Here is a 16,731-nt window from a genome sequence, read left to right on the forward strand (position 1 = left end):
TTTGAGTATTTTCATTGTTCTTTTGTGTTTTATATAAGGCTTTATATCGTTATATCTTAACGTTTCAATGCAAGTTCATTTTACATGAAGAAATCCTGATGTTGTTCTTGACTTGTTTCAACACACCTTGATCAGAAGCTCCACCCTCTTACAACACTAACCAGGAAGACACGGACATGTTTTTTCTCTTTTCTGCCATACTGACTTTGTCTCGACAAAAGCAATAAAGAATCAGCGATCAGTGGAGTACGAAGTGGAAAACTTTATAGAACAATTTGAGAAGTTTGTTTCTGAACAAGTTTATTTCTGATCTGTGATTATCATGGTGATTCATTTTTTAAAACCGTCATTCATAAAGTGAAAGTTCAGATTGCTGGAGCTCAAACAGTGAAAATGGCTTCACTAAATGTATCTGAAGAAGAACTTTCTTGTCCTGTGTGCTGTGAAATCTACAAGGCTCCTGTTATTTTATCATGTAGTCACAGTTTCTGTAAAGAGTGTCTTCAACAGTTCTGGAGAACAAAGGGATCTCAGGAGTGTCCTGTCTGCAGGAGAACCTCAAGATCTAATCCTCCATGTAATCTTGCGCTAAGAAACTTGTGTGAGTCGTTCCTGAAGGAGAGAAATGAGAGGCGTTCATCAGGGTCTGAGGAGATCTGCAGTTTACACAGTGAGAAACTCAAACTCTTCTGTCTGGAGGACAAACAGCCTGTGTGTATCGTGTGCAGAGATTCAAAACAACATGACAATCATAAATTCAGACCCATCAGTGAAGTGGTTTCATCATATAAGGTAAGACAAATGTTTCTTGATTCACATGTAAAGAACCATAACGAGTCATAAACACAGATCGTTCCGGTTACTAACGTATCCTCGGTTTTATGGGGAAAACTTAACTGAAGTAACTGAATACTGAAGCCTGATTGGTTCACGTCTCTGCACCTGCACAGACAAATGGCTTTTCACACCACCAAAAAGGACGGGACCGACTGCCTATTTAAGTCGCGCTGGAAGATATTTTCATCTGAATTTTTCTACTGAGGAGCGGCAGCGTTGACTTGTATGCAGGAACAGTAGCACAGCAAACCAGGCAATGCTCGTTCTCGTTATCTCAGGGAAACCAGTACGTCAGTAACTGGAACTTTCCCTTTCGATACGATTCACTCGCCTTGCGTCAGTACCTGATACTTACAGAGAATGCAATCCAATAGCGCCGTGTTACTAGCGCAGAACAGAAGAGAGCTTTATGACCTGAGCTCTAAAGGGCGTGGAAAACCACCTTAAGGCATACCTGTCAACAATCTTCCGGACCCCTCCCGGTTTGTTATTTCTCCCGGGAAACTCCCGTAATTTGCATGGCCCAAACTCCTTTATGAATAATCGGACCAATATGTTTGTCTAATGTTGACCAGTTGCCAGATCTTGTATTAAATGCATTATATTCACACAATCCACACACCATATACAATTTCAACCCATTTGTCACCTCAACCTGGCAACCTATAAACCAGTTGCGCAGTCGCGGAAAGCGAGCCGATAGACATGGCAGGTGAAGGTAGGGCCGGATTAACCATTAGGTCAACTGGTCACTTGCCCAGGGGCACATGACATCTAAGGGGCTCTGACAGGTAGGAGGAAATACACAGAAATTTAATAAAGTTATCAAACACTTTACAGTCTTCACTGCATAAGGTGCATCTACGCGGGTTCACGCAGACTTTCCTCCCTCCCCGCTGAACGCCAGCGATTACTAATTCGTGAAATGCACTCCCGCTGGTTGAGAGCGGTAAAGTTCGTTTTAGGTTCGATATTAGCCGGACATTTGTACTATAGGGTCGGGTATAACAATCAATAGCAAGATTAGTTTTAACATTATGTGACCAATGTATATCGACATGATGAAATATTCATTCAAAATCATTTGTGCATTAATGCTGCATAATTATACCTGAGAATGCTTTGACGCGTTTGCACAGCGCACGATGCTTAAGGGAACGTCTGCCAATTCCACCAACTGCATTAAACGTAGTCTATAATTTGTATTATTTAAAATTACTTTTAACATTTAAAAACAGACGTTTTCAAATTCCAAAGCTTGCAGAAGGCTCCTATTGGCAATACTGACTTAGGCTACAGCTTTCCTGGTAGCCTTGAGTGAATTAACTTGTCTAAGAAAATGATTCATAAAACGTATAAATATCAGTTGAGCCTATGTTTACTTTCATCACTGACACAGACGAAAATGAAAAGACTAAGTTCAGCTTTAGGAGGGGAAGAAATAGGCCAGGATAAGAAGACTGAGATAAAAAGAAATATGAAGATGAGGAGAGAGCAGGTATTGACAAATAATCTAATGACAAGGTTTTAAGGCTAGCCTATTTCTTATAATTTTTTGGCCTTCAAAAGTCCTAAATTGCACATATGTAGAACAGAAAAATCCTAATTTTCTCGGGGAGCATGCCCCCAAACCCCCCTAACTACGCCGGGGCCTTGAGTCTTATATTAATAAATTATTTTTTCATTTATGGTTATTGCAATGTAAATAATACCCTTAACACGTGCAGTACATTTAACAGCATGAGCTGTTAAGTGTACTGTACGTGAGGTGTACTCGCTTGACTGATGCCCAACTGAAACAGATGGGCCGATTTCCAGGGGACCAGGGCTTTGATACAGGTGGGACGCGGGCCTTTAACCAGTGTTGTAGTGGCTGTGTATGTAACAGGTCCAAGGGGAATACTGAGGAGTCTGCTGCCATGAGACCCAGTAGCTTCTGGCCGTCCCTGATTCTGAATGACGTCGCTAGCCGCTGAATTTTCAGAGAGCGCTCCGGGGAAATCCAGGCCCGCATTTGGGCTGTGTTGAAGACGACCTCCAGGAATGAGATGCGTTGGGTGGGGGACAGTGAGCTTTTGCTTAGATTGATCCTGAACCCCAGACTTTACAACTGGCTGAGGAGCAAAGATCTGTGTGCGCATAGTTCCTCTTTCTATTGGGCTAAAAGCAGCAAATCATTGATTTAATTCAGGATGCAAACTCCCATCTGTCTCAGGGGGGAGAGGGTCACATCCACACATTTCGTAAAAGTCCACTGCAGAACTGAACAGACCCGAGGGAGAGACAGGGAGTCAAGAAGGGCTGTCTTGTCTGCGTTCTTGATCTCCGTCAGGTTCTGCCAAAGGTGGAGCTCGAGGACCACCAAACTGGCCATGGCATGACCAATCGCTTGGGCCGTAGACTTAGTGGCACACTGGGCGAGGTCGGCGAGGCACAGCTCTTTGAAGGCTGCCGTTTCATCCATGGTGCAGAGAAGCTTGGTAGACTTAAAGAACTGCCATTGTGTGAGGGGCAGATCCAGCTTGATCATTTGCCGCATACTCTCTCTGAATTCTCTTTCTAGTTCTGTATGGCTTAGGGCCGTAGGCGGGCAGAGATGCACAGTGATGGTCTCTCCTTTCAGCGCGACTTAAATATGCAGTCGGCCCCGTCTGTTTAAGCGGGCTGAAAAGCCATTTGTCTGTACAGGTGCACAGACGTGAACCAATCAGGCTTCAGTATTCAGTGTTGATCTGATTGAACAGGACTGCAGTGATCAGGACTGGTTGTGTTTAGTCCAGCTGAACTACATTATAAATGCAGTTTCATAGATTTGAGGAATTAGTAACTACGGGAGAAAATACATTTTCACGCCGGCCCAGTTGGTATTGTAGAACTTTTTTTGTTTCAATAAATAACACTGTCATTTACAAATTGTACTTTGTGTTTACTCAGGTTGCAATTTCTAAATCAATTTAGTACATAAAAACAAAAGAAATCAGGATGGGGGCAAATACTTTTTTCACTGTATTGTCTTCTCTTCACTGTAATCTGGAGTTTTATGTATTTTTGTTCAATTCTAGGAGGAGCTCAATACAGCACTGAAGTCCTTACAACAGAAACTTCAACACAGTGAAGAAATGAAAGCAGAGTTTGAGAAAACAGTTCAACACATCAAGGTGAGGAAACAGAAATGAGAGTCATTTTCATTACAGCTGATGAATCACTATATACAGTTATGATTTGATATAATAGATTCCAGTTTATTATTTCTGTAAATGACTAGCAGCAATCTGCTTCTGGATCCGTTTTATGTCGGGTATCCGAGTTTATCTTGGATATTAATGATGTGTGTCGATTGAGATGATTGAAGTGAATGTGCTTTGATTTCAGTCTCAAGCTGAGCACACAGAGCGTCAGATTAAACAGCAGTTTGAGAAGCTTCATCAGTTTCTCAGAGATGAAGAAGAAGCTACAGTCACTGCACTGAGGGAGGAAGAGGAGCAGAAGAAGCAGAGGATGAAGGAGAAGCTGGAGGAGATGAACACACACATCTCAGCTCTTTCACACACAATCAAAGACATGGAGGAGATGATGAAAGCCAATGACGTCTGCTTTCTGAAGGTCTGATTTCAGATCATTGGTTGATTGATTGATGATTGATTGAGTTCTTGATGATAAATGGTGTGTTTGTTCTGCAGGAGTTTCCAGTCTCAATGGAAAGGTGAGTGATCTGCTCCTGTCTCTGGTCTCTCTGGTTCTGATCCAAAGCCACTGCAGTTCTGACTCCTGAATGTTCTTCCAGAGTCCAGAGCTCACAGCCGGATCCACAGATGGCTTCTGGAGCTTTGATTCATGTGCCACGATACTTGGGCGACCTGCCGTTCAGAGTCTGGAAGAAGATGCAGGACATCGTCCAAAACAGTGAGTCTGACAGCAGGAGATCTGAGCTGGACATGATGGATGGGTGGAGAGTTAGAGGCTCTTCATGATAGATAGATAGATAGATAGATAGATAGATAGATAGATAGATAGATAGATAGATAGATAGATAGATAGATAGATAGATCGAGATAGATAGATAGATAGATAGATATAGATAGATAGATAGATAGATAGATAGATAGATAGAGATAGATAGATAGATAGATAGATAGATAGATAGACAGATCGAGATAGATAGATAGATAGATAGATAGATAGATAGATAGATAGAGACAGACAGATAGATAGATAGATAGATAGATAGATAGATATGTAGTGCCCCCTACTTGCCTTTCATGTAATTAAGTAGGATAAGCAGCACTCCAGATTCAGTAACTATATGCCTACAGATGTTGAAGTTAGGCCCCTCTGGTGTCACTAAATGAATTATTGTTCTTGTAGAAAATTATAATAATAATCTATACACAATTATGCTTAAAAGGACTGCTATAACCTCTTCTGAAAGAATAAACGTCTTTGAAAGTGACCAAATGTAACAAAGTTAATTTGAATAAAATAAAAATAAATCAAATTAGTTCATATAACAAATTAAACAGTGTGTGAGTAATTCACACAGTCAAATTTGATCTCAATTCGCAACTGGACACAATATCACACCCAACAGACAATATATTATATGTCAAAATAAATGAATGTGTCTGTCACACTTCCACTACAGATGAAATGATCGAAAAATCACAGTTTAAGTGTGCTGAAATACCACATTAAGAATGATAACGAAAAGCTGTGGGGCCCCACACTCACACACACACAGTTGCAGGCCTGAGACGTTGCTGGGGTACGTAGGGGCCTTTGAAACAATAAACTGGCTGCTTCACTCTCCTGAGCGGGAAAAACAAACATACACGAAAGGTACCTGAACTCAGTTGGTAACCATAAGTGACTCAGCTGCACCCTGAGTAATCCCAGGAAATCTTCCTCCATTTCGCACGTTGCTGCGCGCCCGATGAACACAGGCCAACGACTCCTCTGCACCGCAGTAGGCCTCCGCGGTATCGCCCTCCAGTGCGGGGCTGCGCCCTCTCTGACGACGAACACAGACTTGTCCCTCGCGGCCGGCAAACTCCCGATTCTTTCGTCAAAACATCAATGAACAACAACCAAAGTTAGTGTCTTCCGTCCTTGAATCCATCCACAGTCCTCTCCACGATAACTTGAAACACTGTCCGTAATGGCGATCTGCGCTACAAAAGAAAACAGGTCTGCGATGTCGAGCGAACATACACGGTGACTCAGTTACAAACCAAAAAAAACACTCCCTCCAAACCTGCGTCACTCAAAACGGCACCGCCGATCCCATCCTCGTCGCCAGTATTTTGTAGCACACTTGAAGGAATGAACAAGCGTGTGATTTGGTTGGGTTCTTTTATTCAGCCAGCGTCATTCGCAACAGCTCCGTACCACACAGTACAACATAACTCAATACTGATCATCTCGTTAAACCTCGCGTGAACTAACTTTTCTTTTCTCTTCTAGGTTTTTCTCCGGGGGTTTTCCCTTGGCTTACTGCCACCAACTGGACACCCATCACATAGCTGTATACTACAAATTGACATGCATGTACTGAATAATTAAATAACCATTATTAATAAAATAACTGAAATGACAAAAAACTATTACATGGGGGGAGTCTAGCTTTTAACTCACAATTATCTTATAACAATTATACTATTCTATCAATGAATATTCTAGATTTCCCCACACGTTACTAGTCACAAACAAGTGTTTTACTCAGATGAATTATCCAGTTATCAACTTTTTGTTACCGCAATCTCTCAGTCAGTCTTTTTTCGATCGACCGCACTTGTCCATCTCTTCTCCCGTCTTTCTTTGAACAACTCACATTACATAAAACACCCGTGAGGGCGGGACTTAATTCACATAAACCAATAAAATAATGAAACACCTAACTTGTTTGTTAATGCCACGTTTTTTACAGGTACATAACAATCAAACTTGAAATAGGAACAACGTTCTTAAAGGAACACAGCCACCTTTATACATCACTATTTTGAAATGTATATTTCAATCACATTTTATATTTTATTTTTTATTTTGCTCTGAATTAGAACCAAACAAAACAAATAAAATAAGATAACCCAATACCTGAATAATTATATTCTACTGGGTTACAGATAGATAGATAGATAGATAGATAGATAGATAGATAGATAGATATATCGATCGAGATAGATAGATAGATCGAGATAGATAGATAGATAGATAGATAGATAGATAGATAGATAGATCGAAAGATAGATCGATAGATAGATAGATCGATAGATCGAGATAGATAGATAGATAGATCGAGATAGATAGATAGATAGATAGATAGATAGATCGAGATAGATAGATAGATAGATCGAGATAGATAGATAGATCAAGATAGATAGATAGATCAAGATAGATAGATAGATAGATAGATAGATAGATCGAGATAGATAGATAGATAGATAGATAGATAGATAGATAGATAGATCAAGATAGATAGATAGATAGATAGATAAATAGATAGATAAATAGATCAAGATAGATAGATAGATAGATAGATAGATAGATCAAGATAGATAGATAGATAAATAGATAGATAAATAGATCAAGATAGATAGATAGATAGATAGATAGATAGATCAAGATAGATAGATAGATAGATAGATAGATCAAGATAGATAGATAGATAGATAGATAGATCAAGATAGATAGATAGATAGATAGATAGATAGATAGATCAAGATAGATAGATAGATCAAGATAGATAGATATATAGATATAGATAGATAGATACAGTAGGTAGATCAAGATAGATAGATAGATAGATCGATTGATAGATAAGACAGATAGATAGATAGATAGATAGATAGAAAGATAGATCGATCGAGATAGATAGATAGATCGAGATAGATAGATAGATCGAGATAGATAGATAAATCTAGATAGATAGATAGATAGATAGATAGATAGATAGATAGAAAGATAGATCGATCGAGATAGATAGATAGATCGAGATAGATAGATAGATCGAGATAGATAGATAAATCTAGATAGATAGATAGATAGATAGATAGATAGATAGATCGAGATAGATCGAGATAGAGAGATAGATATATCTATCTAACACAATTAGGATTTTGCCAACATGATGCTAACACATTTATCATGTTGTTAACATGATTAGCATATTCTTAGTATGATGCTAACATGTTAACATTCTGCAAACATCCTTTTATATAAACCAACCGCAACTTCTCTATGACATTCAGGCTACGTTTACACGGAAACGATCTGAAGAGAAAACGCAAAAGTGATCACTTTTTATTCTGCGTTTAGACGAGCGTTATGGGGGGGAAATCTGCGTGCATACGGTGACGCAAAAGTGTGTGAAATTCAATGTAGTATGCACTCCAGGCGGCTAGGTGGCAATGTGAAGCACTGATCGGTGCCTTCACTGTCTAGCAGACTTTTGCGTTTTTACCGTTTAGACGGAAACACGATGGTGGAGCGTTTTTAAGATTTCCACTCTGGAGGGTGGTTTCACTTTTTTGCGTTTTTAAGCCCCAAAAACGCCGTCGCCGTCTAAACGAAAGGCATATCTGATAAAATATTTTTACGTTTTCACCCGCGAGCGTTCTCGTGTAAACAGGGCCTCAGATTACAAGATATCCCTCTTTGGATTTGGGTTGCTAGGGTGCTCGACAATAAAATGAAGATGACCAGATGCTGAAGATCAGACACACACTTACAGTTCTTCATCTACAGCAGAAATCTCAACAGATCTCAGTGATTTATTGTTATTTAACTTTCCCAAAGTATCAGTTTCTCTTGATGGACACAAATGTCTGAATCTCATATTTAAAGGGTAACTAAACCCCTGGTCAGAGCCTGACTCCACCCACTGGTAGGGCTGCACGATTAATCGCAATAAAACCGCACGTGATTTGGCAAAGGCTGCGATTATTTTGTGCTCAGCTTGTCAGCTTTGGAGTGCGGCTGATAGGTAGTAAATACTGCCCCATTTGAACGCCAGAGGGCGCTCTCATGCAAACACGATAAATATGCCCCGCGTAGAAGTACAACAATGCGCACCATTCCAGGAAACCCCTATCGCTGTAGCCAGGGATGTAGTGGAGGCTAAACGCACGTAAACGCTGTTTGCGCACCTCCCAAAATTCGGAAATAGCGTTTACCCACCTCTAAACAGCCTATAGTTCCTAAGCCATTTTTAATTAAGCTTATGTCGTTTTAGTTTCATATTGTTCATTATTAGTTTCATAGGTTGTTAAACATAAGACAAAGTCTTTCATATTGCGTTGCATTACTGTCAGTGTTGACCAATCTCTTGCGGTGTTGCCAGCAGGAAGCAGCAGACTGCATCAAGATTCATCAGTCACTAGCCCAAACTAGCCTACATGTCTCATGTAATGATGAATGAATTGTAAAAATGGATATCCGGCAATTTAACGTTCATTATTTTGAATTGAAATCATCACTCATACAGCAGCCATTCATCTCATCTCCGGTTTATTTGTGTTCGTATGCATACAATATCCAAGATCCGCCAGGGCTATTAGTCCAATGGTGCGCACATTTGGAGAAATCATTATTTTTTAATTATGACATGTTTGTAAAATATTTCGTCATACAGAATAACATTTCTATTCATTTTGCACTGATTTATGCGATCTGGAGAGCTCAAACAGCTAACAGTGCTAGAGATAACTCTCCTCTTCCTGATTCGCGTCAGCTATGACATCAGTGCGATATCATTAGTTTGTAAAGCTTTCAATCATCTCACCTGAACGACGTGACCATAAGGCTGTCCTTCTGCAATGACGCTGTCTGTGTATACTTCCAATATAGTTAATATAGCACCTACTACATTAGCAGTTGGAAAAAACGAATCGACAACTATTTTGATAATTGATTAGTCGGGTTGAGTCATTTTTTAAGACAAAAGTAAAAAAAAATTATTTGATTCAAGCTTGTTAAATGTGAATATGTTCTAGTGTCTTCTCTCCTCTGTGACAGTAAACTGAATATCTTTGAGTTGTGGACTAAACGAGACATTTGAGGACGTCATCCTGGGCTTTTGGGAAACACTGATCCACATTTTTCTGACATATTATAGACCAAACAACTAATCGATTAATCAAGAAAATATTCAACAGATTAATTGACTATGAAAATAATCCCAAATCCCTAATTATTATGTACAAGTGCATTGCATTGGAAGCCCTGGATATAAGCCTCCCTCTCTATCTCTCTTAAATATTTTTGTTCTCTCTGTTTTGTCATTTAGTAAACTTTATAGATTTCAACCATATTATTCCTTCTTGAGTCTCTTTAACAAGATCTTAGATTAATGTATGAACTGAATAGTGATTGTGTGACCTATGATGAGGGAACAACCAGTGATACCCTTGGTAGTACCATCATATGATAGCCTCACCAGAATTTATAGTTTACCCACCTCTTTTTTTACCACTACACCTCTGGCTGTAGCTGAATAAACAGAAGATTGAAACGCTTTGATTAAACATGGCTTATAAATACACGACTGCCTTATTCTGTGTAAGAAGCACATCATCTCACAGAAGGAGGAGCTCAGCTGTCGTTATGAAGTGAGTTTGGAGTAAATGCATGTTATTAAATGTTGCATGTTATTTAAAAGAGGTTCATAAATGCTTCTCATGTTTGGAAAGATGTTTGACGCGTGTTGTTTTTTCAAATGCACGTTATAAGCGACTCAAACTCACAGTGCTTTCAGATGGAGCAGCGTTTACTGCTGAGCCGTACGTCACTGACAAGCTGCACATAACAAATAATCGCAGCCTTTGCGATTTTAAAATCGCAATAAGCAATCTCGATTTAACTGCGATTACATGTAAATTGCGATTAATCGTGCAGCCCTAGCCACTGGCAATATTTACAATCTTTTACTGGCTCTCTGTAGGCAAGGGCGTCGTTAGCTGGTGCCCTCTGACGTTTCAATAAGAAACTTCGAACTTTCAATAAGAAAATTCAACTGCAGTAGCCACCATTCAACCTGAAGAGGGCAGCACTCTGACGTTTTTACACCATATTTTGTAGAATTAAAACATTTTAAACACAAATGTCAAAAAATTACTTGAATCAATGAACAGCACTAATAAAACCCTAGTCTTACAGAACTAAAAAAAAAAGTTGTTTTAGGATTTAGTTACCCTTTAATGTTTGTAGTTGATGCCATTAAACGCTGATGATAAAAACGAGTGTGAAACTAATAACAGCACTGACAGTGATCAGAGGAACATGTGTTTGATCAACAGGACGAGTGTCATAATTCATAATAATCTGTGTTGGGTTCACTCTTGATCATTATATGAAGATCAGAATAAAAGCTTCTGTTGATTGTGTCTCATCAGCTCCTGTGATTCTGGATCCAAACACTGCGAGTCCACTTCTCGTCCTGTCTGATGATCTGACCAGTGTGAGACAGAGCGAGATCTATCAACCTGTTCCTGATAATCCAGAGAGATTTGACTGTTATCCCTGTGTTCTGGGTTCAGAGGGTTTTAACTCAGGAACACACTGCTGGGATGTGGAGGTTAAAGAGAACGAATTCTGGATTCTTGGAGTAACTACAGCATCAACCCGGAGGAAGGGATGTTTTTTCTTCAACACTGATGTCTGGTGTGTGGAGTATAATAAGCTGTATAATTTGACCGGAGTGTCTTTTAGTTGTGGTTTTCTTGTTAAACAGGATCTTGATCGTGTGAGAGTGAATCTGGACTATGACGGAGGAACGGTGTCGTTCTCTGATCCTGTAACTAACACACATCTACACACATTCACAACCACCTTCACTCACACACTCTTTCCATTCTTCTGTTGTTATTCCTCTCTGAGGATCTTACCGGTCAATAGTCAGTAAACGTCACTCCTGTAGATCTGGATCTTCCTGCTTTCATCATGTTTCCAATATTTAATCCATATCACATGAGTAAGAGTGCTGTTGATCTGAATATCAGTACGGTGGCTGTGATTGGGCCGTGATGATCACATGACTGATATCCAGCACTACAGCAACACTCAGATCAATAAACAAGAAGTTTTCATTTATATTCCACTTCACACAATTAGACCGATTAGAGACCGTTTTAGCATTCATGTTTTCAGGATAATTGACATTTACCCGATTATTTCAGTCAATGTGTGTTTATTCATTTCTAACTTTTTTGCATCATAATTATATATGATTATATGTCCTATTTTTTTCTTGTATTACATCAAATCACTGAAGCAGTAAATTCTGCACATTCTCAGTGTTTGTTCAACATGAGACTAAATGAATAATTATTTCAGTTATAGAGGAGAAATGATCATTTGTTCATTGGAATAAATGGATGTAAAAGGTTCTTGCTGATAATCTTGTGTTTTAAATAAATAAATAATATGTGATTATGTGATTTAATGCTCAGAGTGAAAGATTAAATGTTTGGGATGATAATTAGGGTTTAAGTCATGGAAACAATACTTTACAGACGTAACATGTTTATTTTACCTTTCTTTCTGCCTTTATTGGAAACTCCTTCAGTCTTCCTTCGTTTGACAGACACACATCTGTAGTTTTGACGAGCGGCAGAGATTTACAAGGCGCTGTTTTCCTCATCCATTTCAAACCACACGTTATTATATATTATTACATTGTATTCAAACAATTATTTTTATTAACAAGTGACTTTTTTGTACTTCGTTATAAAGACTATTTAGATCAATACTTGATCCAGCAATATTCAGAAACGGGTGCAGCTATTAGGATATTTTTCTGCTTAACAGTTTTTAGATTATAAAAAACAGACAAAACTACAAAAATAAGGAAGAATGATGTTTGAGAGGTAACATGTATTATTCTTACCAATAGTGATAAAATAATTTAATATACAATTTAATTAAATTAATATTACAAACCTTTTTAACGCTGCTTTATAACGGGATCAACAAAACAGCTTCTGTCATGTGACACCATATTTATTTGCTTTAAAACCCTTTTTCTCGACAAAAAGTGTTTCCAAACTAGTTTTTCGCAACATTTGAAGTTAAATGGAAAAAGATTTGATGATCAATAATCAAAAAAATATCGATTTATCATTTCCATGTCACATGCATTTTGATGCACTAAACCTTTTTTTTTTTTGCAAACAATCCTTACTGGAAACATAAATCTAATATTCGATGTAAATCCACTTTTACACTTTAGTTGACTCACCAGAAAACAGTGGCGGAACTAGAGTTTTATACATGGGGTGGCCACTGCTACTTTCTGGGGGTACACACACACACCACACAGTGGAAGGAATTGGGTCACTCTGTTTGTGTTGAACATGTGTTGAACATCCAAAATATTGGCAGAAAACAAAGCTGAAGCACCAAGGAGATAAGATACAGTAGCATGTGTCTGTTATGAACTGCTGCGTTTATTTACATTTTTTTTTTATATTAGATATAGCAGGCATCAAGAAGACATGTACTTGAAAAATGTAAACAATTTTAGTGCCCATCAATATAAAATCTTATCCTAGGAAGATTAAATACAACATAACTCCGGGGTCCATTGGTGATGCAAGGGTTTGTGCTTCTTTAAAAAGAACTCTGATATCTCTCCCTTTCTTTTCATGTTTAATTGACCCTGTTCAAAAAAAATGACAAATTGAAAATATGATTCCAATCATATTCATATTCTAATCATCATCCAATTACCAACATTTTTATCTTAACTCTTTCTCGCCAGCATAAAAAAAAAAAAAATTGTCAGCCACCATTAGCGTTTTTGGTAATTTTCACCATTTCATGGCACCCCAGAATATTTTGTTGTATGAATATCTGAACATATCAAAAGAAAGAACAGACCCTGTGCTTTTAAACCAAAAAAAAAAAAAAAAAAAAACTGTTTTATTCTAGCTTCGTGCATCCTTTTTTATCAACACTTGAATGTTGGCAAGTTTCATAAAAAGCAACATGAACAAAAAGCTGATAAAATCGCATTTTTATCAAAGACTACATCTAGATCAGATTCAGAATGATGATCAAAACACAGTAGATCGAGTCCATCAACACCCTACACCCATAAAGCTTCACAGTCCTATAGTGATCGCATTATAATATCGCTTGTTTCTGCTCTTCTTTGCCTGCGTTTTGATCTGAGCCTTCTCATACAGGAGATGCGTAATAGCGCCCTACCGTAAACTTGTCAATGGCAGGGAGAGAGTAATTTAAATTACATTCATAACAATACATTAAATCAACTAAGTTACCAGTCAAATTACCAATTTGATCATTGCTAGCCCTATTCTGAACTGGAGTAACTGAGCTACCTAATCGATTTCAAACTTCCAAATGTTAACTCGCTGAACACTGACAGCTGTGGCCTATCCCCACATTAGCTAGAACATTTGTATACTGTAACGTACACACGGCATGGTAGGCTACTGTATATGCGTGTATTAATGTATTCGGAGCAAACAACCCTGATGCTAAACCTTAAAAACTTACTTCAAATATGATTCTTATTCTTCGGTGAAGTTCGGTATCTTGCAACCATCTCTCATCCTCTGCTCGTCCGTTTGAAAACTGCGCGCGCTGCCGGCGAACGTTTTTTTTAATCAGCATCAGCAACTGCCAGTAGCAAATAAAATTTTTGAAACCACAGTTGATATTGTTGTGTAATCACATCAAAATAAATGAGAGCACACCGAGTAGCGAACAGGTCTCTTTACTTTTCATTCTCCATAAGCACAACAACCTCTTCCTCTTCACCTTCCTACTTTCATATCTAGAACAATGTCCCCATCTAGTGGACATTTATCAATTAGCAACGTAATAAGAGAACACAACATCTCCCCCTGACTTAATTTGTTTCCATCTGCAGTTACAATGAACATTGCTAAACAATATATTCAGTCGTTTTGTTTTCTTACCGGATTTCTTAACTTATATTAGAGAACACAGAACAATGTCTAACAATGTCTCTTGACAAAACACATATACCATGAATAGTTACATGAACATCCTTTCAGTTCAAACCACAACTTTCCTGAACTAAACTTCTGGGTTTTCCTTTTCCTTCTTTTCCCATTACTTTATTCTTTGCCTACTATGGCAGTTTAAGTTACATAGTCCTTCAACCATACTGGCTTCCTTCTACAACGTCCCTCCAATTGGTTGTTACCACTTCCAGGTGATGCAGTAGGAGTTGATTGTTCAGAGTGTTCAGGAACCTGAGTAAATTCTGTGTGCAATTGTGCCAAATGAGATATGTCCCAAGTTCGTCCTTCACTCAGTTCAAAACTATGTGTCCCCTTCCTTCTAGCAATCTGCATAGGGTTGCTGAATTTTGATTTCCCTTTTCTCACATGCACAGGTTTTCTCACCTGTACAAAGTCGCCTTCCTTGAGCCCTGGAGTCTTTGCTTTGTGCTTTGTATCCAGGTATGCTTTCATTTTCCTCTGGTTTCGCATCACTTTTGTTTTCAGCTTTTTTATAGCAGGATTCACATTGCACTTTGGAAAAATTGTCAATTTTGTTCTCATTTTCCTTCCAAACATCAGCTCAAAAGGAGAAATTCCTGTCGTGGCGTGAGGTGTGGCTCGGTAAGTTTGCAGAAAATGTCTAAGGGGCTCTCTCCCTTTCTGCAGTCAGAATAGCCTCCTTCAGTACCTTATTCCAGCGCTCCACAGCTCCATTTCCTTACGGGTGATATATAGAAGTACGGATATGCTTTACATCTCTTTCTTGTAGAAATAGTTTGAACTCTGTTGACAGGAACTGAGGTCCATTGTCAGTAAAAATCTCCAGAGGATTCCCTTTTTGGCTGAACACTGACCTCAGAAAACAATTAATGGTAGATGCAGTCACATGAGGTGCAAAAGCTACCTCTGGCCATTTTGAATGGTAGTCAATCAATGTGGTAACGTATCTACAACTAAGAGGACCAATGTCGAAAGGACCCACCAAGTCGATGCCCAGTTTCTGCCACGGACCGACTGAATAGTCAACTGGGGTAAGTGGCGCATGTGTGGTTCTAGCAGTTTTATCATTGAGTTGGCAGGTGACACAGGTTTCAATTGTGGACTGTACCTGTGAATCCATCTTAGGCCACCAGTATAGCACCCTAAGCCGTTGCTTGGTTCTCACAATGCCTTGATGGCCATCATGAGCGAGGGTGACCAGACGTGAACGTAAACTAAGTGGCACAATCAGTCTGTGTGGTGCTCTTAGCACATACGAGTCCAAAATAGACAGTTTATTTCATATTGGAAAGTACCTTGACATGTCAGGATGCAGGTCTTTAGATGGGCCAGCCATACTCAATGTATTGACGAAGTTTGGCAAGCTCAGGACATGAGGAGCTTTCAGCAGCAAACTCGGCCACAGGAACAGCTGACAGGAGTGTAGTGATAGCAGCAACAGTTTCGGGTTCAAAGTCAGAATTAATTTCATTTGGCAATGGAAGACGCGAAAGGCAATCCGCTACCTGGTTGTCAACCCCCTGCCTGTACTGCATAGTATAGTTAAAGCAGAGCAGTCTGGCAGACCATCGTGCTGCTCTCAGTCCAGCTCGTCCCATACCTTTAGTAGTCAAAAGGGTGGTTAGGGCTTGATGATCTGATCTTAATGTGAAGTGTTTGCCTCACAGGTATGTTCTCCAACGCTCAATGACCCAGACACAAGCAAGGGCTTCTTTTTCAACAGCAGAATATTTCCTTTCTGCCGATGTCAAGGATGCGAAAGCCACGGTCCTTTCTGACTTATCTGGATGAAGGCAGGATGCCACCTATGCCGTAGTCTGAGGCATCTGTTGTAACAATTGTGGGCAAAGCAGGATCAAATAAAGCCAATTCAGAGCTCTGTGCAATCAGTTCTTTTACTTCCTGG

General features: G+C 39.1%; 1 protein-coding gene and 1 long non-coding RNA gene across 2 annotated transcripts in view; one reads left to right on the top strand and one right to left on the bottom strand.

Moving 5' to 3' along the window:
- The window catches only part of LOC307173320, a 349,409-nt gene that overhangs the window by 190,850 nt on the left and 141,828 nt on the right, over window positions 1–16,731 (bottom strand). The window lies entirely within an intron of this gene.
- Window positions 145–12,384, top strand: LOC307173304 (nuclear factor 7, brain-like). Its single transcript, XM_079896327.1, has 6 exons — window positions 145–792; window positions 3,900–3,995; window positions 4,210–4,440; window positions 4,518–4,540; window positions 4,622–4,740; window positions 11,223–12,384. Exons 1-6 carry the CDS (start codon window positions 394–396, stop codon window positions 11,729–11,731), a joined length of 1,377 nt encoding a protein of 458 aa, XP_079752453.1. The 5' UTR covers window positions 145–393; the 3' UTR covers window positions 11,732–12,384.

Source organism: Squalius cephalus, assembly GCF_949319135.1.
Source record: "Squalius cephalus genome assembly, chromosome: 16".
NCBI lineage: Eukaryota > Metazoa > Chordata > Actinopteri > Cypriniformes > Leuciscidae > Squalius > Squalius cephalus.